Source organism: Ambystoma mexicanum, chromosome 1p (genome assembly GCF_040938575.1).
Source record: "Ambystoma mexicanum isolate Mex_15411 chromosome 1p, UKY_AmexF1_1, whole genome shotgun sequence".
NCBI classification, from domain to species: Eukaryota; Metazoa; Chordata; class Amphibia; order Caudata; family Ambystomatidae; genus Ambystoma; species Ambystoma mexicanum.
Genome location: NC_090921.1, coordinates 732,316,534 through 732,342,239, shown reverse-complemented (window position 1 = coordinate 732,342,239; position 25,706 = coordinate 732,316,534). Strand labels below are relative to the sequence as shown.

Genomic DNA, 25,706 nt, shown 5'->3' with positions numbered 1-25,706 from the left:
TTGGAGAAGTCAGTGTGGGTCGAGCATGCAGTGGAAGGATGAAGTAGAGCAGCAAGATGATGCCAGGATGGGTCCTGAGAGGGTCGTCCCTGTAAATCTCTACACTGCAGAGGTTACGCACCTGGAAGCATGGAGAGGAAACGCTTACCCTGTGAAACTATGTTACGATTACCCCGTGAAACTATGTTGTGCAGAGTTTGCGCAGTGGGAAGCAGACGACATTGAAGATCGGGCAATATCAGTCTACAAGAAGTTGCCAAACACAAGAAGGGTATGTTCAAAAGCCCCAGGGTTGTCAAGGTTGCGGGTCAGGTTCTGGAACATCTATAATTGTGGTCGATTTAAACACAAATTGCCACAGCAAAGGCAGAAGCAGGAAAAAACTTTACCCTGACCACTATTTTGGTATTGATGCAGAAGGGAAAGAAAGGTGGCAAACAGGCTGCCCTTCTGGAAGTAGCTATCCAGAAGGAGATGAGCATCGTTTGTAGACAGGTCTTAGCGTGGATCAATGTGAATGTTCTGTTCCCTAAAATCTGCTAACATTGTAATACCAAAGTTATTGTTATTCTTATCTGAAAGTTACAATTGAAGCATTTTTCTGTTGTGGCGTTGAAGAAGTAGACAGAAAGGCGAGTGTACCTGTAGGGAAAGAAGGGATTGTCCAGAAGAAACCTGGTGAAAGGATAAACCAGGTAGCAGAAGGTGCAAGTGCTGAAGGGTGGTACTACTAGAAAATGACATGTTGAGTTGTGACATTTGGTGAAGAATTGTGAAAGCTGGTTGAAGACAACCTACAATTCTTTCTGCAGTTATGATTTTGGTGAACCATCCTGATCATTTTTGTTGTTGTCAAAAACAGGAGACAGTTCTTATTCCAGGAGTAGTGAGAGTGTACAACTTTTAACTTTTTCAAAATACTATTGAAACAACAGAAACTTTGTGAATTGGAGTACAAGAACTATATTGGAACTTTGTGTTAAAAAGGATTTCCTTGTTTTTCTTTTGAACTGTGGAGAAAACCCTTGTTTGGATATGGGGAAGGGACGTTCACCCAGACTACAAGAGAAACTGATCACATTGTGAAGCAGGTCATATGTTATGTAGTAGTTGTTGAATTAAATTGCCATACAATTCCTTTTTGCTTTGATTGCTGTACAAGTGTGAGGATTAGATATCCCTTGGTTAGAATATTCCCTTTCGTTTATATTAGGCACGGCAATCCCTATCAGGCTAGGTATAGTGAAAGTACTTTGCTCTCTTTGTCCTGCCATTCAGTCTTGGAAACTGTTGAAAATGGTTTCCCCCATAGCCCCAGGAACGGTTGCAGCCTCTGGAATGCAGACCGCTCCAGGATTGTATTCTACTCTGAGCCTGTGTGCACTTTGATCCCCTGTGCCCCCCAAGCATTCCACAATCAAGTTCCAGCACACTCTTGGTCACCCTTTGAGAGCCTGTGCAATTACTGCCCAGTTTTGGATTGGGTGGTTTGTTTGCTTGTTTAGGTAGAGCATCACTTCCTTTTCGGAGCCAGTGGTGCATTGCCCTTCCAGACACTACCTGTCCGTCTGCTGAACCGTATTATTTTTTGGGGGATTGGGTAGCGCAGCGCCACAAACAGCAGCAAGCCGCTTCACAATAAATGCCTGCAGGGGTGAATGGGGCCTACAGAGGAGGCCAAAGTATGGTAAAATATAGGGCACAACATTCATAGCAGTCCAGAGGGAGCCGCCATAGAGGAGCAAAGTGCAAAAAGGAGGCAAGAGCACGACGTTGGGATGGGGTACCCTCACAGGGTTCGAAACAGATATCATGAGCAGGAGCTAAAACCAGCTCCTGGGTGTCAGACATCGCAGTGGAGGCAGGAACTACCGATGGGGAATGAGGAGCAAGTACACAGCGCACTATGATGGTAATTTCAACATGAGATATGCAAGTCTAACTATTTGCACATAATGTTTGAGTCGTTCTGTTAAAATGTGTACTAGATATGTCCTAATTCGCCTATAGTAACATTTTCAAATACAAACATGCATACGTAACATTAATATTGAGTAAGGCACACATTGCATGGGGAGCCAAAAGCAGCTCCTGGTAGCTCCTGCTTTCAAGCTAACCAGGCTCTTCTAGGCTACAAGCAGGCGCTAAATAACTCCCAAGAATTCCTAGGACAGTTAAAACACCCCTCACAAAGGTGGGGCGGGGACCCCAGGGTAAAAAAACAAATCCAATTGGAAAGTAAAAGACCCTAGATAGGGTGCATCCCAAGTCAGGCAAATAGCTTACCATATAAATGACACTAGGACAGGCTAAAAAATAATAAACTCAGCATAAAGAAAAGGATCCATAGGACAGGCAAATATACTGACATGTGGGCAGCCCTAGAGGTAGGGGGTGTATCAGCCACTTCTACTCCCTACAAATAGGCCAATACTCCCCAGAAAAACTAAAATAAGGAGTAAAAATACGAAACACACACGTAGGACCATGTGCCCCTGCGTTCATAGATACAGCTCCAAGGATATGCTTGGACCAGTAGAGCACATAGCACCACACAGAAACTACTATTATTACTGCCTGGTTGGAAGTAGTAAACATGTATCTTATAATGTGTATGAATAACTAGGTTCAAAAGGAATACATTATTACAATTATTTCCGTTTGAGGCAAAACATTTTTACTCGCTTATAAAATAATCCCATTGGGAATTGGACTTACATTTTTACTCCCTAAAAATATCATTTTACTTCCAACTTTAAAAAATAGGGAGTAAAATACTCCCACTTCAAAATCTTTTCTGGAGCACTGCATGACAAAGGTAACTGCGAAACTGAGGCCTTAATCACCAAGTCAGAGTGACCATGTTCGAAGGGTTACAGTCATCCGAATGTGCGTGGCCAAAAAAGTGGCAGGGTATTAGTAGCACATTCAGGTTCAATACACGCAATCGAGATTAAAAAAACTTGCACAGAGGAATATTGTTGATAGGGTTCTTAACTAGTGTGGTAAAAAGATCACTGGATCTATCAAAATATCTGTTCTATTTTTCAAATAGAAGAGAGACAACACAGCTGTGTACATGTATTATGCAATCACTTACTAGACAATATATCTATTCAAATATCAATCACCACTCTCGGGTTTACAATTATACAAAGCAACTGAAATGGCTTCACAACTATAATCTGGACAGACGGAGGAAACATATTGTTAAAGACCATGATCAGACATGGGACATCTAAACCGTGCAGCAAAAAGTATAACAGATATTATCAAGTCATACACATCTGAAAAAAGGAGGAAAAAGGCGGGAATGAAAAGGAGATAAACTAGATCTCCCCCTGGCTGCAAGGATTAAGTTCAAGACCCTTTGTGTTGCCCACAAGGTTTGCTGGTGCCTGGGCCCACTCCATCTGCAAAGCTCTCTTCCCAAATACTCGCCTTCCCGAGCCCTCCGCTTGCCTTCCTCCAACTCTCTGCGGGTGAGCTGCTTCTCCAAGCAGGGAGACCTTTATCCACTGCAGGTGCCTCCCTCTGGAACAGCCTCCCTGCCTCTCTCCGTCTTGAGCTGGATTTCCTTAAGTCCCAGTATATCTCTCTCTCTCTCTCTCTCTCTCGCTGCCTGGTGTACCTTCAGAACCTCAAAAGGTCCCAAGCTTTCCTTGCCAGTCTCCTGCACTTACCCCGGGGCCTTGCACATGCCGCAGCACTACTGCACTTCGGTTACGATCCATGAGAGGGTATCTCTCTACACTTAATCCGTCAGAAACATGGATTGAGCGTGCTTGGTCCCCATTGCTCCCCCCCTGTACTCCCTTTTCTGTTCACCTGCATAATCTGAATGTACCATGGCTATTAAGATCAGTTGTCTTGTCTTCTTAGGTCTTGCCCACCCATGCACGGTTGCGCTTTGAAACAAGTGTGTATAACCGGACAATAAATAAACAATCAATATGTAGTTTATAAGAGACTTCCAAAAATAAAGTAGAACTTGGACATTACCAAACCTGAACATGAGACACAGTAACCTCTGAGTTATGTACCATGTAACAAAACACTCTAAAATTGTACAGTTCTTCCATCTATGAGACCCTGAACAGTCCAAGACGTGTGTGTGTTTTGGTCCTACCATCAAACAGACCATAATACCACAGACATGACCAATTAGACACAACTGACAGCAAAGCATTTTGAAACACGAGAAGTTCAAAACAAGTAAGAAACACAATCTAGCCATCAAAGAGGGAACAGATACATTTCAATATCTATAGAAGGCCTTTGCTGAAAATCTCACATAAGCAGGGGGAACATTTTCGAACTGCAAGCTACTCACCACCCATAAAACCTCACTCACCACCTATATTCTAGAGATACACACAGCATGTCTTACTCACCAAGAATCAATTAGTACTAGCCAAAGGCTAGTGGAGAGTGCAAATTGTGAGCCCTGCGTAAGAAAAATACACAGAAAACCAGAAACCACCTACGTTAGCAAAGCTAATGACAATAGTGGTACTAAAAAGCAACTCCCAAAATGTACTACAAAAAATCTTTTGACCCATTACCATACCCTACGTGATGGTGAACCATGGGTTAAGCCATTCCACAAAACACTAACACTTGTTCAACCCCACCATACAAACAGAACTAAAGAAAGGGGTGAGGCCTGGCTGTGGGAGTCAGTTGCATACTTGTTTAAACAGATGCAATCATGAACCATTCTGTTAAATCCCTGGTCAGGCAATTAGAAGCTGGAGTCGTCCTTCTTTAAGCACTATATAAAATGCCAATAAAAGTATGGACGGACACAATCCATGTGGCATCGCAGCAAATCACCATAATCAAAAGGAGCCGATAAAGCTCTGGGAAGGAAGGGTAGTCTCACACTGCACCCCATTTGGGAACAGCGCTGACCTCTCTGAACTGAGGAACCCGGGCAAATGTATTTTTTTATGCATTTATAGCACTGCATCAAGCCCTTAGGGATATGCCCGCTAGTTACATTTGACAGATGTGGGTAGGTATAGAACAAGCCGGTGGTACATGACAAAGTCTTTAGGTTTTTTCTGAAACGTTGGTTAGAAGTCTCTGAGCGCAGGTACATCAGTAGTTTTTTCCAGAGATTGGACATGACAGCCGGGAAGCCGAAGCCACCTGCTCATTTCTGTCTAAATCTGACAGTGAGTAGTCGTTGGAAGATCTGAGTGGTCTGGTTGGGGAGTATTTTTTTAATCCTCTGGACGAAGTAGGGGGGCTTAATTCGCCAGACCGCGGTGTGCAATTGTGAGGATTTTAAATGTAATCCTTTCACAGATGGAGAGCCAATGGGCTGACCACCTTACCTCGGCTATGTGGTCAGAGTTGCTAAAGTCCATGGCTGCTCGGAGAGGATTGTTTTGAATGACATGAAGCCTATTCAGGTTTTTGTCTGAGATACTGCTAAGTAGGGCGTTGCAATAGTCTAGCTTTGACTTCACAAGGGCACACGTAACTGTGTGATGGTTGGTGGTGGATAGAAAAGGCCTGCTTTCTCGTATGAGTTTTGTCGTGTAGGCTGTTGAAGAGGCAATGTTGTTGATTTGGCAAGTCATGTTGAGTGATGCATTCAGATAGATGTTGGAGATGGGAATTTTGTGACCGTCTATGGTGAAGAGACAGTATGCAGGGTCAAGGAGACAGTTAGGGGGCTAATCAGGAGGTGTTCAGTCTTTTCATCATTTAGACATAGGCTGTATTGGGCCATCCAGGTTTTGATTGTCTCGTAGATGGCGTTAACAGTGGTGCAGTCCTGGTCGTAGGATCCGGTGAATGGGATGAGTATCATCTGCGTAGTTGGTGAAGGAGATACCCAGGATGTCAAGGTGGTCAAAAAGTGGTTCTGTTAACTGTTGTATAGCAATGGGGGGACGCAGAAGCCTTGTGGGACACCACAGGACATTGGGGTGGGCGGTGCTGCGGCTTTGCCAACAAAGCCTTAGGTTATATTTTCAAGGAAGGAGGCAGCCCAGTTAGCTGCCTCTGTTGGGAAGTGTGCTACCGCCGAGAGGTTGCGGCAAAAGGTCTTATGGTCCACCAGGTCGAACGCGGCAGACAGATGAAGTAACATCAGGACTGAGAGTTTTCCTGCGTCATTGGCATCGGCCAATTGATTATTTAGGTCAAGGAGAGCGGTTTCTGTTCCGGTGGCTGGGCGGAAGCTGGATTGGCAGGGGTTGAGGATGGAATGATCTTCCAGGAATGCCTGGATTTGGATGTAGGCAATTTTATCTAGGATTTTTAGTAGGAATGGGACATGTCGGTATGTATAGTTGGACCCAGGATTCTTTGAGGCAAGACGAGATGACGTTAGAGTAAAGGAGGCATTGACAATGGCAGTGATGAGGGGGGTGAGCGGTTCTGGCATCGTTTGACCATGGTAGCAGGGCGTGTCTCCTTTACACTGTGAGGGCTTGAGGCCCTTCACCACATTTGCCAGGTCAGATTTGGCAATGGGAGTGAACTGGAAGAGCTGTATGTGGGTGGGCAGTACAGTAGTTGGGATAAGCGGTGGGCTACGGGCAAAATCATGGGATTTGGATTTGATCTTGTGTGATGTTGTTGCGAAGGCCATCTTGGATGTTGCTGCAGCAGGCATCGTCTTTGGTGATGGTCGAAACGTGTATGGTGGAGGTTTTTAAGATTTGGGCTGATAAGAATATCAATTTGTTTGGGGATACTATAATTTATGGCAACATTTTACTATTTCCAGAACTTTTAAAAATAGATGCAATCTGCCTGTCAGAACACTGTCATTGCATTCAATTGTTACATGATTTGAAATCCCAGTTTTTGAGTTCTCAAGATAGCCCGATTCAAACCCTATTAGAATTTATCAAAAAGATCCCAAAGAAATATATTTCTGTATTATACCAACCTATTTTGTATTTTACTCCTTCCCTACTGATTGGACAGTGATATCAGTCGTCTTAATTGGAAGGAATAGACGAAAGCCCACATGTACCCTCGAGAAACGGTAATATTGTCCAAACTCTGTTTAATTTAACTAAACATACTCATGGGCTATATTATTCAAGGGAACTGCTTTCCAAATGTTGTCGCTCCCAACATCCTTACTGAATCCACTGTAAAGCCACCAGACACCTTTTTCTATATCATTTTGGCAATGCCCAAGGAGCTTTGGAACACAACCTTGAAACATTTATCTGTAGTTATTGGCAGTGAAATACCTACCGACCCCATGTTGTTACTGTTGGTATCTGGGGAGATAGCTCATTTAATAGATTATTTCAACAGCTATAGTGACAGCTACATGAAACAACGCATCCATGACTGCGAATGCAAAAACATCACTTTTTGTTTACAATAAATGTATGTGAATGAAGGCAGGGGTGAGAACACACGGAACAGCCACCCCCGCCACTCCCTACTTTAATGAATACCCCCAATCCATCTATACTTTTGCATACATTTGTTGTAAATTATTCAATGTTTTCTACTTCGCAATAATGGTCTGGTAAGTGATTGGGTGATACTGCCAAATGTAACATTGCTGTGAATTGGGTTAGTGACGAACGTCCTAGCTTTTCCAAATGGAATACTGACATTGATTATTGCATGGTGGGGAGGAGGGGTGTATAGGTCACATGGATGTCCTCAGAAATGTGTGAAAATAAGGAACACATGAGAAATTAGAGGTTAGAACAAAACAAAAACTATTACAGTCACGCTTTTACTGAAAGACCAGACATATGCAACACCTGTGTGTATGCTTTTGACTTAGTTTACTTGATAATATTTTAATGACTCATGTTGTGAAATCCCGGTTATGTGTTAAATCACATTGCATCAAATGTGGTGTAAAAATTAATACTAGTGATTAAGTCTCACCAATCTAAAGATACTAAGTACCCTACCTGACAACATCAGATGATACTACTTACAATCACTCACCAAAAACAGGATAACAGACCATATCCACACCTTGAATGTAGACATTCCCCAACAAGAAAGATATATTTTCTTTTGTTCTATGTGCTTGTAAAATACTTTGGAGGAGCATTTGACTCAATTCAACACCCATAACTTATTACATTACTGCAGGCTGTTGTGGTGAGGAAGCATACGCATAACAAAATGCACATACACCTCAATCACCTGCAAGGTGAACATAGATAGCAGGCAACAGGAAGGTGGGGTTCAACCATGGTACAATATTAGCACAATATTAGTAATATCTAAATAAAGGACTTTGAATAATTGGTAGAGACAAGGTATCACATGTTCGTGACTAAATGCCTCTAAAGTAAAAGGGTCGCTTTGTGTTGTTCAATTTGTCAACCTAGCATCAGCCAAAAAAAGGCCCCAGAATAATATAAACCTCATGGGAATATTAAGTGTAAAAAGGTCCCAAAAAAAGCAGTTTGGAAAAAGAACTAAAGACAGAACAAAAATAAAATTCCTTCTTGATAGCACAGAAGTGAAACACACCCTAAACGAGCTTATTCTGAAGACCAGATAACCATAATCTGGATTTTGTCTACTAGCAATAAGACACACACGGAAAGGTGATATGTATATACTATGCCATCAGCGAACAACTAGTATATATTGTTCTGCAATTAAAACATAAGATGAAACGTTTTGACTGTCATCTCCCCTTAACCCTACTCCATGTGTATAAACTATTAGCATGTTATGACACTGGCACAATGGTAAGACATGTGGTACCTTCAGCTATTTTAAAAAGGTTCAATACATGCACAAAACTGCCCAAACCCGTGGTGTAAAAAAAGAACTGGGTAGAGTGACAATGTACACAAGTGTATTTCTAAATTATTCCACTATGATAATGAGAGTGACCCAAGCAAAGTTCATCAGGCACACGAGAACTACATACCCATCCAAGCCTCCCAACCAGCATATACCCAGGCTCTCATGTTCTTTGTTGAGACTCCATACACCCGACTTTGCCCAGTCTTTCGACATAAATACTCGTTTGATCCCATTATTAAGACTACCAGAGTAAAAATGGAGGCTGAAATAAAAAAGATCTGCAAAATGTAAGGGATATGAAGAAATAATCTCTAAGATCTGCACCAAGTATACACATTTCATAAAAAACAGCACTAGGCTCTGAAAACCCAAGAAGCAAATAAGAATATGCTATCAGCTTTAGCGTCAACATACAGTGCAAATATATGGCCCCTCCTTAATGAAGGAACTCTTACTGGTACGTTGTCGCTTCTTCTAAATGCAATTTCGGAAGAAACGTGGGTAACCCATTTCCAAAACCTCTTTGCTGACCCAGCGGTGAATCAGATTATGATAAATACACAACAAAACGACCTTCCCGTCCTCCAATATGATCATATAGATAGCCTGATCCAAATAAAAAAAACTAAGCCTATAACGGGGCCAGATGGCCTCTCAAATAACACCTTAAAGGCCCATGCTGAAGCATGGGCTAATATTCTACATGTAATATTTCAAGATGTGATAAGCACAGGACGTATCCTGTAAACATGGAAATACTCGATACTGATACCAATATTTAAGAAGGAGAACTAGAGTTTACCATCTAATGCCTGATCGCCCTACTTGATATACCGGGCAACATTTTTGCGAGACCGATACTGAAAGACCTAAACAACTGACTTAAAGTGGCAAAAAGGATGGACCTCCACCAATTCTAGATTTGTCACCGGACTAGGCACTGCGGTAAATTTATTAACTCTAACAGCTCTGAAAAACCAAGCATGGAGATCTAAACAACCTATATACCTAGGATTTATTGACTTCAAAAAGGCCTTCGACACTATATCTAGGAAACTCCTATGGCAAAAATGAATAGATGCAGGATGTCCAAATTACATTCTTAAGGCACTTCAGCAACTATACTCTCCAAGTAAAACTAACCCAAGATGGACAACTACTTATAGGGGATTTGAAACAAGGTTGCATCTTGGCTGCAACTCTTTTTAATTTCTATATCAGAGACATGTATAAACACCTCCAAACCATGAGAGGCTTCCCGCCAAAACTTGGTAACAACCCCATCTCGTATCTATTATATGCTGAGGATCTAGTCATGATAGAGCAAATGCTGAAGGGGCTACAGAGACAACTGCAGGGGCTAATAGAATTTGCACCAGAAAATATGCTCTCTATAAATATAAGTAAATCAAATATCTTGAGATTGAACCCACATACTAAACCAAATAGGGTACCCTCTTCTAAATTGACAATAGGACCACAAAAATTTGAAATAAAACATGAGTACAAATATCCAGGTTTAAATATGAAGAATAATACAGTAGACCTGCCATATAAAAACGACTTGAAATATAAGAAGCAATCAATGTGCTTGCAAGCAAAACTTGTCCATAAGAAATATGGAAAATTCTCCTAATTGCCGATAGTAAAATGTTATAAAGAATAATTCCTACCATAATCTATGGTGGCCATACAAATCTCCCAGAAAATCACCCAGACTGGCACTATTTGGAGAGAGTCTTTTGGTCAGAATATTCTACCAATACCTAAAAGCTTCCCAATCCGACTAGTCCAATACGAACTAGGACTAATAGTAATGAAAGCGATTGGATCATGGAATGCTATATAACAAATGTATGAACAAAGACATGTTTCGTGATTCTCTTATACCAACATTAGCCAATCTGTTAGAAAACACCTCACAAGTCCCCTTAGCTTTGTGGAAGCAATACTGCGTACTAAATAGGACCAAAGCAGATATTGACCAGACTTTTATTGATAACCCTAATCGAGGCAAACAAAAATGTTGGTTTACTGACAGGAATGTGACCAGGCACAGATATAATAAATATAAAAACTTCTGCAGTGGACATTTTTTACTAAAAAGACCAAACCAGATCCCAAGATGTGTGGTCAAGTTCCATGATCAAACATATTGAACCCAAATTATGCGCCTATGGTTTGACCTATGGCCTACAAACACACTACTGGAATTAAGAGCCCATGACAGAATTAAAGCTACTTGTCGATTTTGCAAATCGCCGAGTCACCGGGAAACACGTGAACATCTTTTAGTAGACTGCACAAAGTTGAATACGTTAAGGCGAGAACATTTCCCCACAAGTTCTTTTTTGATTACCGCCTATTGACACCCCACCAAATGTGGATAATGATTTTTAGCGCTAAACATATATCTTTTAACATTAATACAATAAGATTTTTAATGAAATTAGAGATCAGCTTTATGCAGAGATGCATTCTCTCCTGTGACAGTTCTCTATTAACAAAGATGATTAGAAAGAAAGGAAACCCACCTGAATGTATTCTAATGAATGTACTAGCATAATGTATTATACTGTTTAACTTTGTTTTCCTTTTATATGATTTTAAGGTTAAGAGCTGTATATATTTGTAATGTTGCATGTCCAACTAAAACAAATTCTAAAAAATTCATTAAAAAATAAAAATTCCCTCTTGATGGCACAGAAGTGAAACACACCCTAAACTAGCTTATTCTGAGGACCAGATAACCATAACCTGGATTTTGTATACGAGCAATAAAACGCACAAGGAAAGGTAATATGTGTATACTATGCCACCAACGAACTAGTATATACTGTTCTGCAAGTAAAACATACGATGAAACGTGTTGACTGTATAATCTCCCCCTAACCCTACTCCATGTGTATAAACTATTAGCATGTTATGACACTGGCACAAAGGGAAGACATGTGTTATCTTCAGCTATTCTAAAAAGGTTCAATGCATGCACAGAACTGCCCAAACCCGTGGTGTAAAAAAATAACTGGTTAGAGTGACTCAATGTACACAAGCATATTTCTTAAATTATTCCACTATGATAATGAGAGTGACCCAAGCAAAGTGCATCAGGTACACGAGAACTAAGTACCCATCCCATCAGCGATTGCTGGATCTTAAACACCCCTCTACTCCAGCACCAACTTCCTGTGCCACACGATGTTATTTTAGGTTACTGGGATATATACCGTCATGTACATGGTCTCCAGATCTGGCGGATCTAAAAGAGAGTGGGGTGGGTTAGGTTAGTGGAGAGATAGAGAATGCAAGATAGCGTTGCTGCTATGTTGAAGTGTGCAGACTGTTAGTAAGCATATCTCTGTAAAAAGAAGGTGGGTAGTCACTATAATCGATAAGCGGGTGGGAGCCACTTGCAAGGGAAGGGTATGTACATTTGCAGGCAATGGGTCACTCACTGATGGGATTGAGGTTATCAAATAAGGACAGTGGGAGCACTGGTGATTCATTTAAGGTGGCAGGACATTCTAATTCTTCATTGATCACATCTAACTCGGCACATGTTTGCCAAATGCCTAACTCGTCAGGCTGCAATAGTGGTGCGCGGGGGACGGGGGCTTAGGGGGCAATGAGGCGGTGGAAAGGGTCGGAGTCCTTCCAAATTGACAAGTTCAAAAACTTACCAGGGCTGCATGGATCCCCCGCTTCGCTTTTCCACCGCTGGTGTAGCTTCTAGTTAGTCACCGAAACTTCTTGGTAAAGAAAAATAAAACTTTCTGCCACTTCTCTCCTGACTACTACTGTCAACTTCCGGTTACTCTCTCTGTCTCCGACGTCAGTAAGGAGGGTCTCTAAAAACAGCTGACAACACTAAACCTTGTGCACTCACGGGGCGTGTCCAGGACCGTGTCTGGGCAGGGCACACTTCAGCGCGGAGCTAAGTACTATAGGACATATCGAGGTAGGAGAGAAAGGGAAAACGACGCTCTGTGACGCTAAGTCATCAAAAAACAAATCAGCGATTCGGAACACTTTTCATAACCACGGCGTCTACCAGGGGCTAATGATAAAATAAGGGACTTTTAACTAGTTTACTGAAACATGCAGAAACTGTTACGATAGGCGTAGACACATAGTTCAGTAAAGTGCGTGGTTTTGAAAAACAAACCTCGCTTGTATGGTTGACTAACCTATTTTGATATTTTTTCCCGAAAAGTATGTATAGTTTGTTATCCAAATTGAAACTACTTGTTCTGAATATACGGTACTACGGTTTCAAAATGGCCCCCACGTTACAAAGCAATCTGCCTGGGTATTGCAATTCTGCAGCTGTTGTCCCTCGTCTTTGTTTGTGTAATCTGTAAATTGTTTGTAGCCAACTTTTAACCGTCTTGAGCAACGTTTCTCTACAAAGCCCGCGTTGCAATAAAGGCTGGATGCTCAGAGTCGGAGTTGAACTGACGAAAATTAATTTATAGTTATCAACGTTTGCAGCCGTGCTGTTTTCCCACCCTATCTATAGTGATGGTCTGATCTGAATGATTCAAAGGGCTAAAAATAGTGAAGCGTTTTAGTTCTGGCAGTGGATTATTGTTTGGTGCAGTGGGGCTATGTTCTAATATGGCTGCAGCCTGCACCGTTTGATGCACGCTGACGCCATGTGTGATTTTTAAGGTCACGTGGCTGTGATGACGCCATTTCATCGCCAGCCAATGGAAACTGGCAGCGCGCGGATGTTTGAAACTGAGGCTAGGTGGCAGGCTCTGTCAGCGGTTGAGGTGTTGGGCGCGCGACTCTGGTGTAATGTCTTACAAGCAGATATACTACAGCGACAAATACGATGACGAGGAGTACGAGTACAGGTCAGAGGATCTGTAAATCTATGCACACTGGAGTTTTTTTGTTTGTTGTTTGGAGGGGGCGTGCAGGTTTTGTGCACTAATGTGTGTCCTCTCAGGTTAACTTCCCTTCCATTCATGCACCTTCTAAGCTTTCCCTCCAAGTCATGAGTTGAATATGATGTTTCAGTTAAGATCATACTCCGGCCACCTCATCGCTGCATGTTTCTCTACAGATCGGACTCGCACAGTATTGCATCCTAGATATGCACATAATTAGATTTTTCTCTCATGCAGAAAATTGTCGTTCATTCTCCATTTGCAATGATGACCGCACGATATGCCCCAAGATCATCATGATGATCGCTAGTTAGGGTGACACTGCGGTTGGTTGTTTCTTGATAAATCCAAAAGTGGGATGATAAATCGAGGAAGGGATCTAACAAGGAGTATGTCCTAACAAGCGATGGGCATTGCCTACAGATAGGCGTGCATTCCACCAACACACGAAATATAGAAATTAAAATGGTGTTTTCCCTTTTTTATGCAAAACTAATTTACTTTGCATCTTTATTGTATTTTAGGTTATTTTTCATATTCTTTACAATAATGTGTTGTCAAGAAGAACAGTGCGGATTGTTTGTAAATTAACTCGTCAATCTGCACTGTTTGTCTTGATGACTGAGTATCCCAAACTACTTTTTCTTTTTTTTATAGTCTGCTTAAATGCGAAGTGAAATATATTTCTTAAAGCAGAATAATTGTAGTCTGCAGCAGACAGCAGGGTCCTCAGTGGTGGAACATTGTGTTACAGCTGATTTGGGGGGGGGGGCCTAATAAAGGAAAAACCCAGCCTGCCGCAATTGGAATATTTTAATTAAAGTAACCAGAGGAGCAGCGGTCGCTTTATCTTCATAGAGCAATGTATTTGAATATGGGGTAGTAATCTTAAAACCCAAATATTTAATTTTCCTCACTTCATTAAGCCCCACGCTTGCCATTTAAAGAAATTGCATCTTGCCTGTTTTCTTGAAAACTGCATTACATACGATTTTAGCCTTATTCATTTGCAATCATTTTCTATGTAATATTTCTAAATGGCGTCAACAGATGCGTGACGGCTCGGCGCGCTATACAAATAAACAATACAATACAACACTAGGCTGAGGACAGACTTTCTTTTCTATTAAGCACTATCAGATAGTCTGTATAGGCCAACCATCAGTAGTTTAACATTCCCAACCTAAATAGGTAATTTGGAACTGACTCATGAGGGTGGCATAACCCAGCCTTGCTTCAGGCCAATAGTAGCTGGAACGGAATGTTAGCAGTGCTCACATCCTAATTTTCAGCCTCACATGAATAGTCCTGTTGGTTTGAAATATGATTAGAAGTTTCAGAAGCTCAGGCAGAAGTTCCTTGTTGGACATTTTATGCCAAAGTTTGCCTTGATGTAACTTGATCACATACTGAAGAAAATCATGCAAGGCTATCTGTATCAAAAAGACTGGGAAAGGTCTTCACTGTCTGCGCTCCCAACCAATTTGAATAATTAAGACTTTTAGAGTCAAAAAATATATTGAGACCAATTAGTCAAAAAATATATTGAGACCAAGAAAATATTACAGGGTCACTTTTTGATCAAAAAGTGACTCTGGGGGGCGCTGTTGCGCACGGCTAAGATGGCCGCCTAGGTGAAGAGCTCCGGCTCGAACGTAATCCTTTTTATTAATAAATCCTTCCAGGTTAGCGTTGGCCGACGCGCTACTGCAGAATATTGCTGGGGAATGCCTTTGGAAGACATCCTGCAAAGGCTGTGTGAGTGGATCTCGAGACGGCGGAGCAATCATCGATTGTATCGGCAGCGCCTGCAGAGCGGCGGCCTGGCCACTGGTGGGCTCCGGGCGATTCGCACTCGAGCCCCGGGCTTGAAACGGCTGAGCGGCCTTGTGGGGGAGGAGCAACCTGCCTGAACACGGACGCTGCCTGTGGACGGCGACGCACCACTCATCCTCCTGCTGGACCGATCGGCGGTGGGAGAGCAGACCCCCTCGCTCCGGACTTCAGGCCACAGGATAGACCGGGCGAGGAAACGCTGCGACGACGACACCAGCCCCCTGATTCCGGTCCCGCCCGCGGCAAAGCCCAGCTAGGACGTAGCTGGTGAAGTAAGTGGGCAGACCGGGGAGGTGGACGGACAGGGGGCCAGCGCCCCCCCACAGGGAACGTCCGTGCCACGGGAGCGGGGGCGAACGACACAGGCGCCAGGAATAAACATCCTATTCACGGGACCCCCCCGGGAGCATACACTCCCCGCCGTTGTGGTCTTGTGGGGGTACGTACTACGGACGGCAGCAAAATCTGCCTGGACACCAAACGCACAGATTACCCGTGCGAAGGGACAGCCCCGTGCTCCCATACACGCTGCGATACACCTTGAACAGTGAGGCCCGCCAGGCCGCTTAATTCCAACACTCATCCGCCCCTACACGGGGACTGCGGTGTGGACGGTGGGGGCACTACATTACATCCCGGTTGAGCTGCAGGCCAGAAGTTCACCTGGATCCCCTCGATGTAAAGACAAGGCAACGGCTGAACGCCAACCTCTTGCACTCCCGACATACTCAAGGCCGAGGCTTTGCTTTATACGGGGACCGCGGAGGCCCACCACAGCACCCCGGGGACGAGATTGTATATCCCGGTGCCCACCCCCCAACCTACATCGCAACAGAACCGCTGCTGGTGGTCATTGGTGGCCGGCAGCATACAGACGTGGGAGAGCACAATTCACCCTAGAAGTTGCAACGCCACCCAATGGGCCGCACTGAGAAAAAAACTACGGGGGTGAGAAAGACCGGCCCAATGGATTCCTACACAAACTCCCAACAACAGGAGACGCCAGGAGGGGCAACACAAGCGTCTGATGCTCAAAACTCGGACCCCTTGGACCGCTTGGCTACAATTGTACAGAACGGGTTCCTGGCGGTCAATGTGAAATTAGACGACATTGTGGCGACGATCGGCTCCTTAAAAGCGCGAATGGAGAAGGAAAGCGCACGCATCTCGGAGGCAGAAAACAGGATAGGTGTAAATGAAGACGTGCTCACACAACATGGTCGTGACATAGCCTTACTCCAGACAGAACTCCGCAAGACGCAGAATAAGTGCGAGGATCTCGAATCTAGATCCCGCAGAAACAACATCCGTATTGTTGGAGTGGCAGAGTCGTTTGGCAAGGGCTCCATGGAGAGAAGGGTGGAGGAGCTATTGAAATCTGTACTAGGGGAGGATTCCCTGTCCGGCCACTTCCTCGTTGAAAGGGCCCACCGCACCCTGGCACCAACCCCCAAGCCGGGCGCCCCACCCCGAACCATCATTGCGCGTCTACTCAACTACAGGGACAGAGATGCGATCCTTCGATCAGCAAGGGAAAAGGGGACACTACACTATGAAGACAACAGAATACATATATATCCGGACTTTTCTGCAAATGTACAGGCACAACGCAGGTCCTACGAGATGGTCAAAAAGCAACTACGACTCCGCAACACACCCTATGCCTTAATATTCCCTGCAAAAATGAGAATTCAACATGGCGGTAGAGCCCACTTTTTTGAAAACCCCGTAGAGGCACTGGCATACGTCGAGGCCTCCATCCCACTGCCCCCAAGAGACCGCGCAAGAGACCCGAATGCAAGACCCTGCCCGGGTGAGGGTAGAGGCGATCCGGTGGATGGATGAGACTCCCCCCTACCAGTTGCAGTTTGTTTCTCTTTTCACTACAATGTCAGCACAGCTAAACTGAACCGAAATCCGACGTAATCGGGCCGTAGAGTCTCCCGCATGGGCGGCCAGACGGCTGAGCATTGCTTTGCGACGATGCACCCTCAGGATTGTTCCAATCAGTTACTTGGGCTCATCGTCAAGTTGGGGCAGATGATGTGGGTGGTGGGAGGGATAGGGCCAAAGGGTAAGTTCTTTTGTTGTGATCACCGCCCAGACGAGTTTCAGTTTGGGAGGGAAATGTGGGCAGTTGAAGGTTGTGGTTTGGTTGGAAAACGGTCTCACAAGTGCTGGCATCGCTCCAGTCCTGAATACATGTGCATTAACGGTTGTCGAAACTTAACACAAACCACACGCACAGATAATGGGTGATGGGTTAAAGGTTAAACTAATGACATGGAATGTCCGAGGCCTAAACAATCCAATGAAAACCAGAAAAGTAGGCAATTATGTCAGTAGGCACGGGCCCCAAATTTTAATGCTACAGGAAACGCATGCGCAGAGCACGGTTAATGATCAAATACTGGCGAAATGGGGTAAGCAGCGGTTCTCCACGAACTACTCCTCACAATCCAGGGGGGTAAGCATTCTGATTCACAAATCACTGGGGTTCATTGAAAAAGGCCACCTGTTGGACTCGATGGGTAGATATGTACTGGTCTGGGGGGAAATTGCTGGCGAACAGATAACCCTGGTAAATACCTATGGCCCTAATCTTGAGGACCCAGACTTTTACTTGCATATATTTGAAATCCTTGCTAAACATGAGGCAACAAACATAATATGGGGAGGTGACTTCAACGCTGTGCTGGACCAGGCCCTGGACAGGTCAGCCAAGACACCTAGACCACCATCTAGGACGTCGCTAGCTCTGAAACAGATAATGCAGCAGCTGTCCCTGCTGGACGCCTGGAGGGTGCTGTATCCAACAAGCAAGCGTTACACGTTCTATTCCTCTGTGCATGACAGTGAGTCACGCATCGACTATTGGTTTATCCCCTCAGGCACTTCACACGCCTTACAGAGCTGCGAAATCCTTCCCCGTACACTGTCTGATCATTCCCCAGTGACCATGGAAATTATTATCAGGGGTGCCCCTAAGCCGGCCAGGAGGTGGAGAATGCCTACCGGTATATTAAAAGATCCAAACGTAGTAGAAAGCCTGCACACAGACATTGCCGACTTCTTCACAGACAACATTGGGTCTGTGGACCATATCTCCTCAGTCTGGGAAACATTCAAGGTGTGGGCAAGAGGGGTCCTAATATCCAAAACAACGGGCCTACTGAAAGAGGTACGCCGAGACCTGGAAAGGGTGGAAAGGGAACTAACCGTATTGGAGGAGACATATAGCCGAACACATGGTGGAGATACCCTCTCTGAAATACATAAATCTCTTAGGGAATTCGATAAATTGGCAATGAGGGAGGTTCACTATATAGCAGCCCCTTCCAGAGCCCGGAGATACGGGGAGGGGAACAAGGCTGGGAAAATGCTGGCCAATCTGGTCAAGCAGGAAAACAAAGTGGCCCCGATTGCGTCTATACTCACGGCGCAAGACGTGATGGTAACAAGTGAACAGGGAATAAATGATGAATTTGTACAGTTCTATAAAGCACTGTACGCGAACCAAGATAGGAAATCCCCTGATGAGATCAAAGCCTATTTGGCCGCCTTGGATCTCCCTAAACTCACAGAAGAAAACAGGCTCATACTGGAGCAACCAGTCACGGCAGAGGAGCTCACTGAAGCGATCAAGGGGCTCACGTCTGGTAAGGCACCGGGCTCGGATGGCCTGGGAGTGGAATTTTACAAAGAATTCCGGGAAGAACTGGTCCCAGTTCTGCTGGAGGTGTGGGGGGAGGCTCTGGGTAAACAATCCTTACCACAAACAATGCGTGAGGCCATAATAACGGTGTTGCCCAAGCCCCGCCGCCCGCCTCAAGACATGTCATCCTACAGGCCCCTGTCCCTAATAAACGTGGACGCCAAAATCTTCGCGAAAGTGCTGGCAAACCGTATGCTACCCATCACGCCAGCACTAGTACATGCCGATCAAAGCGGGTTCATTCCCCAACGGTCCACCGCCCTCAATTTGCGTAGGCTATTTGGCATAATGTCACAGATCAACCCGAACAAACAAGCGGTGGCGATATCCCTGGACGCTGAGAAAGCGTTTGACTCGGTTTCCTGGGAATATCTGTTCTCGGTGTTGGAGGCATTTGGGATTGGCCCATTTTTCATTCGGTGTGTTAAACTGCTTTACACAGCTCCATGTGCGAAAGTACACACAAACAGAACTATGTCCCAATTGTTTGAACTAGGCAGGGGTACCAGACAAGGGTGCCCCTTCTCCCCTATACTTTTTGCCTTAACAATCGAGCCCATGGCGTCGGCGATACGATTGAGACACGATAATAGAGGCATAACACTGAAGGGAGCCACCCAAATAATATCATTATATGCGGACGATACGCTACTCTATGTTCGCGAACCTGACAAAAACATTGTTCCCATCATGACAGATATTAACGAATTTACAGAATATTCTGGATACAAGGTCAACAACTCCAAGTCAGAGGTGTTCCCGCTCACCCCCTCCACAAGATGCCCGGCTCATATTTGTGGCCTTAAATGGTCTGCACACCACATCAGATACCTCGGGGTACTGGTCTCCTGCAACAAACAAACACTATACATCGACAATCACGATCAGGCGCTACACACACTTAATGTTAAATTACAGATATGGAGGCGTCTCCCAATTTCACTACACGGTAGAATTGCCATTCTTAAAATGATCGTACTGCCGAAATTGTTATACCTATTTGTAAACATCCCCATATGGCCAGGGAGAGAGTTCTTCTCTAGACTTCGTTCTATGGTGGTGTCCTTTCTGTGGGACGGGAAGACAGCCAGAATCAGCTGGGAAAAGATGACAGAACCCTACGAGAAGGGGGGAATGGCCGCACCAGACTTTGAGCTCTATTATACTGTGTCACAAGCACAATTTGCAAAGTACTGGTACGATGATTGTGACAACTCCCCTCACGCGCAAATAGAGGAATACACTACCGAGCCCACTAACATTGGATCAGTGATCTTCAACACAAGACATAAAGACTCCTGCGAGTTCGACCCTGTGAGTTGCACAGTAAAAGCCTGGGGAGCGATATATAAAAGGCTGAAAATAGAGACTCCATATAACCCTGAGGTGCCCCTGTGGAAATACCCTGGCCTCCCCCCCACGTTCGATACCGATATACAGGAAACCTGGGACCCCGGCAGGGAGATGAAAATAGGCGATATGTACCTAGAGGGGAAATTCGTGACCCTGGAGGTGTTCACCAGGGGCGTGGGAGGTGGGCAGCTCAAGACATTGCAGTACTATCGAATGAGATCAGCATATCACAGTCGCTGGCCGTCATTCCCAGACGAACCCCCTTCCCACCCGTGTGTGCAGTTGGTTACAGTGCGGGGTGGGCTGGGAATCTCCAGACTTTACAAGGCAATGCAGACTCACTCTGCAGTGGTAAGCCAGGTGAGGGAGAAATGGGAAGTGGACATGAAAATGCCAATACCAGAAGAAAAGTGGGCGAGATACTGTGCACTAACAAAGCGAGTCTCCCTCAATGCCGGGCTTCGACAAATACAATTTAAAATCCTCAACAGACTGCATTACACACCCGCCAGGATAGCTACATTCACACCAGATGACCCAGGCAAATGTCCCAAATGTGGGTCCCCGGCAGCGGGGTCTTATCATATGTACTGGGAGTGTCCAGTTGTGATGCGTTTCTGGGAGAAAGTAGCGGAAATGCTAAATGAAGTCACACAGATTCCCCCGCACCTGACCCCACAAAAATACTTATTTGGTGATATAGGTAAATGCTCCGAGAAGCGTAGAAGATTGTTCAATGTGTCGTGTGTTATAGCTAAAAGATGCATATTGAAGTTGTGGAAGAGCCCGGCTGCCCCCACCATGGACGTGTTCTTACGTGAACTAACCTACATCAATGAATGCGAGGAACAATTCGTGCTGTCCCAACCGAGCATGAGCAGGCCAAAAGACATTTGGGGCCCATTCAGGACATACCTCTGTGACATGCTTTCTGATATCGAAACAACTGTTTAAATTACTACTGTTATTTATGTATTTAACAACAATATTGTTATGCATACTACTATATATTGTGTTTGCTGGGCGCTGCTGCAATTGTCGAGACCTCAATAAAAACATGTTATAAAAAAAAAAAAAAAGTGACTCTGTAATATTTTCTTGGTCTCAATATATTTAAATATATTTTTGTCTCAAAGTTTTAACTATTCAAATCCCAGTCTTTTTGCTATGTCAATCCAAGGGTTTTCTGAGAAATTACACCTGTGGTTTTACACTGCTTGCACACACCACCATTTAAAACAGTAAATTCTCTTATTAGGCAGAAAATTGTCAGTTATGCGCACAACCAACTATAGGATAATTTCTCACACTTACCAATAATGCTATGTGTATCGACTGATCTTTACATGACATTACCTGATATTAAAACATATTAAGAAAACACATTAATCAGTATATTCAAGCCCTTCTTGAACCCTGTCTCGTAAATTGGCACAGTTATTCTTCTGTAACCTCCTTAGTCGGTAATGTTAATAGCATTTATGTTTGTGCACTACAGCAAATGTTTTCAGGATATTTCCTACATCCCTTTCCTTTTAAAGACAGTACTATGTAGGAGCGCCCAGATAGTTGGTCAAAATATGGGCCAACAAAGGAATGTCTGTCTTTAAAACTACATGAGATAAAACGTCCAGTCTTGGAGCACTTGACGATGTTAAATTTTTTAAAATAACATTACGTATATAATAAAAACACACCCTGCATTTTTTCCAATGAGACTGTCTTATCTTCAAAAATATTGGGAAGAGAAATAATTTCCATGTTAGACCCCGATCTTCCTACATATAATTCTTTTTGAGACTTCATAATGGATTTAAAATGATAAAGTTGTTCAAAATAATGTGACTAGGTGTCAGATATATTGTTAGTTTTAGGGGAGTAACCAGGATTTCTGATAATAGGGCTTAAACCGTCTACTATTATGGGTGATTAGAATCAAAAGTATTTACTAGATAAACCCGTTTTTAAATTGCTGTGCGAGTTTTGCTGCTCTAGAATTTCCCCATGTAAAACTGATGGGCATATAATTACTAATTCTCCCATTTAGAGCAGACAAGCCTGTGATGCCAATGAATCCACCCATGCCTTCTCTTGATCATTCCCATCTGAGTATTGGAGGAAGAAATACATCCTCCCATAATCTCTCTATGCTTGTAATAAGTGCCATTAAAATCTCTTTGTTTCCATCTCAGATCAAAACTTTAAACAAATCTGTAAATCGTGGTAAAAGTTGAGAATTTTTTCATTTGTTGGATTATAAATAAAAATAATTTTTATAGTTTTTATAATATGTAGAATAATGTGGTATTTTAAATTGTTGATTTATATTGAAAAAGTTGAATTTTTCAACTATATTAAATAAAAAAAAAAATGTACCCAATACTCTGTGTAGGTGGGAAGTGACCAGCTACTACACAGTATATTTTTTCATTTCATTATTAGCCAGTGCTAATGTATGCCTGCTTTGTTTTTAAAAGCAGGCTGCCAGATGGATGGCCCTTAGGACCCTTATCTGCTGGTTTTGTTATGCATGTGAATCCATAAATATGAATTGGAGACTTGTTATGCATGTGAATCCATAAATATGAATTGGAGACTGTAACCAAATCTGCTGCAAAGCAATCCAGTCATGGACTACAATAACATATAAAGCCTTCTGATTTTGGTAATGTTTTAAAATCTTGTCTATTACAAATCAAAAGCAAGAAACCCCTAAAATAGTCAAGTAGGACACTTGTATACTGGTTGTAAGCCATTACACAACATACTATTCATTTTCAGTTAAGTGCAAAACTACCGAAGCTGTCTATCTCAAACAAACCTTTTGAAATCCTCTTTTGTCGAGCATATAACTAGTAAATTAGCTACTCGTATATTCATGCATCGGATGTATATAAGAGCTTCAAAGAAGCAGCATTACTTTTGGTAACACATTGAATTGGGAACTTACAATAATGAACGTTGAAACTATTACCCGCAAAAAATCAGCTTGAGTTAAATTCAGCTTGACAATAAACTGTGATCATATTGCCCATGGGTACATTGTATTTTATCTTTTTGCAATGCCATTATATTGTCATTTTAACCGATCACTTATGAGAGAATCAAATACAAAACCGACAGCACCCTTTGTCGACTTCATACATACAACCAGTAGGTTCCATTAAAATTTATAGCGAACTATCAAAAAGTACCCGATCTCCAACGGGTTCTGTAGACCGACATAACACTCATCAATTGTTGAAAATGAATGATCCTGTAGGTCGCTGTTCCGATTCGCTTATCGATTGATGTGTTTTGCACTCTCAAGTAAACTGCACTGAAAATGGGTTTGTGTGGCTGGCTGGCAGATGTTGGTGGGGGTGAGAGTCGGTGTGCTGCTGCATACTGGGATCTTCTGTGCTCTGTTGATAAACCCTGGCCTGGTGCAGTCTGTTGTAGTGCAAATATCTCAGAAACTATGGCCTCGAAACATGGTTTTCTGGGTTTTGTTCCCCGTCCGAGATCGGTCCTTCGACGACCAAATTGATGTTTTGCCGATTTCAGGCTACAGTCTCATGTGTGAAGGTGAAAGAGGTGGGATGTCCAAATGTCATGTAGCCAGTAATGTGTGCAGGGTCCTAAAAGGTCACTATGCAACATGTGGTGCAGATTGGTGGAATTGTATGAGAAACTTACAAACTCAGAAACCAACAATGTGTGTATATATATATATATATATATATATATATATATATATATATATATATATATATAATTTTAATGATTCTTGTGATTTCATTACTAACCCTTACACCAGGCCATGAGTGATGACCTAGTAATGGCGAAAGCACAATACATCCAATAGATGCTTTCCAACATTGTAGCTAGGGCTGGGCGATATGGACCAAAAGTCACATCTCAATATTTTTGGGATGAATGGTGGTATACAATATATATCTCGATATTGGTTATTTGGGTTAAATGCTCAGTTGTAAGCCGCCAACTACACGTGAGATGTCACAAACAACTTTATTTATATTGGGGGGGGAAAACAAGTGCAAATACAGGGTGCCTCTTTGAGAATACACACAGCTTTGTAAATATAAAAACGTAAATAAATTGTAGTATGTAATGTGTATATATCTCAATGTTAACGATATTGTCTCATCCTATATCAATTCGGAAAATATATCGAAATATATCTCCAAAATTCGATCTATCGCCCAGCCCTAATTATACCTACCTTTTTTGTGTGTTGAAATACAGTGGGGACATAATTCGGCAGAAACTTGCAAGCCAGTCTGGGATGACTCTTTCTTGTTAATTCTGATGGCTCCCACATCTCTGAGGTAAACTGCTTGCTGCAAATGTGGAAGTGATTGCCCTTTTAAATCTGCAAAGCCCTCATTTGCACAGCTATGAACTTCGAAATCTGGAAACCCAGTTGAGCAACCATTGTAAAGGGTGCAATACTTGCACTAGCCTCTGGCTAGTGATACTGGGACTCTTGATGAGTAAGACATGGTGTGCTGTGTGTAGCCCTGGAAGAGGACATTTACTGTAGTGCGAAGCAGTGAAGTTGTCTTCCATTATATTAGAAGGTGGCTTTATACACAGGGACGAGGGGGTGTATCTCCAAATAGGGCCCATGAAGGCTTGTTCGTTAAATTTGATAGTGTTTGGGGGATGGAAATACATTGACACGTTATTGTGATATCATATGTAAATAATTGCAGGCAACGCTGTTGGAGGTAATGTCAAATGAAAAGGGAGGATAAATGTCTTCTGTAGCAGACCGGACCAATGACATGCTTATTGACAAGGACAGCCTTCAAAGCACTACCTGTAGACACCAGGTCTACAGCAGCCATTTGGCCAATGGCATATTAAGCTACGTTCCTTTCAGTTGCAGAGTTTCTGTCTGTGGAAGAGGATACTCACTTTGGTCCTCCCTGCCTGCACCCATTGCCAGATGTTGACTAATTTCAGCCTTGCCTTTGGTTTGTGTGGGGTTGTCGAATGGATGTGAAAAGAAATGTCTCTAGGAATAGGCCTGTCCGATGACATACGCTTATTGGCAGGGACTGCCTTAAAAGTACTCGGTATACACATCTTGTCTGTTGGGACCATTTGCCCAGTGGCACGTGGAGATG

The 25,706-nt window shown here is 43.3% G+C and overlaps 2 protein-coding genes across 3 annotated transcripts in view; one reads left to right on the top strand and one right to left on the bottom strand.

Moving 5' to 3' along the window:
* SHC1 (SHC adaptor protein 1) overlaps positions 1 to 12,677 on the bottom strand; it is a 604,616-nt gene extending 591,939 nt beyond the window's left edge. Inside the window, exon 1 of one of the 2 annotated variants that reach the window (XM_069650221.1) lies at positions 12,453 to 12,677. The gene's annotated coding sequence lies outside the window, so the exon portion shown is untranslated. The remainder of the gene's footprint in view (positions 1 to 12,452) is intronic. The other variant, XM_069650218.1, reaches the window with a different exon arrangement.
* Positions 12,678 to 13,470: 793 nt separating this feature from the next.
* Positions 13,471 to 25,706, top strand: part of CKS1B (CDC28 protein kinase regulatory subunit 1B) — a 114,252-nt gene continuing 102,016 nt past the window's right edge. The window contains exon 1 of the mRNA XM_069650223.1: positions 13,471 to 13,631. Within this exon, the coding sequence (XP_069506324.1) occupies positions 13,573 to 13,631 (59 nt within the window). The 5' untranslated portion in view covers positions 13,471 to 13,572. The remainder of the gene's footprint in view (positions 13,632 to 25,706) is intronic.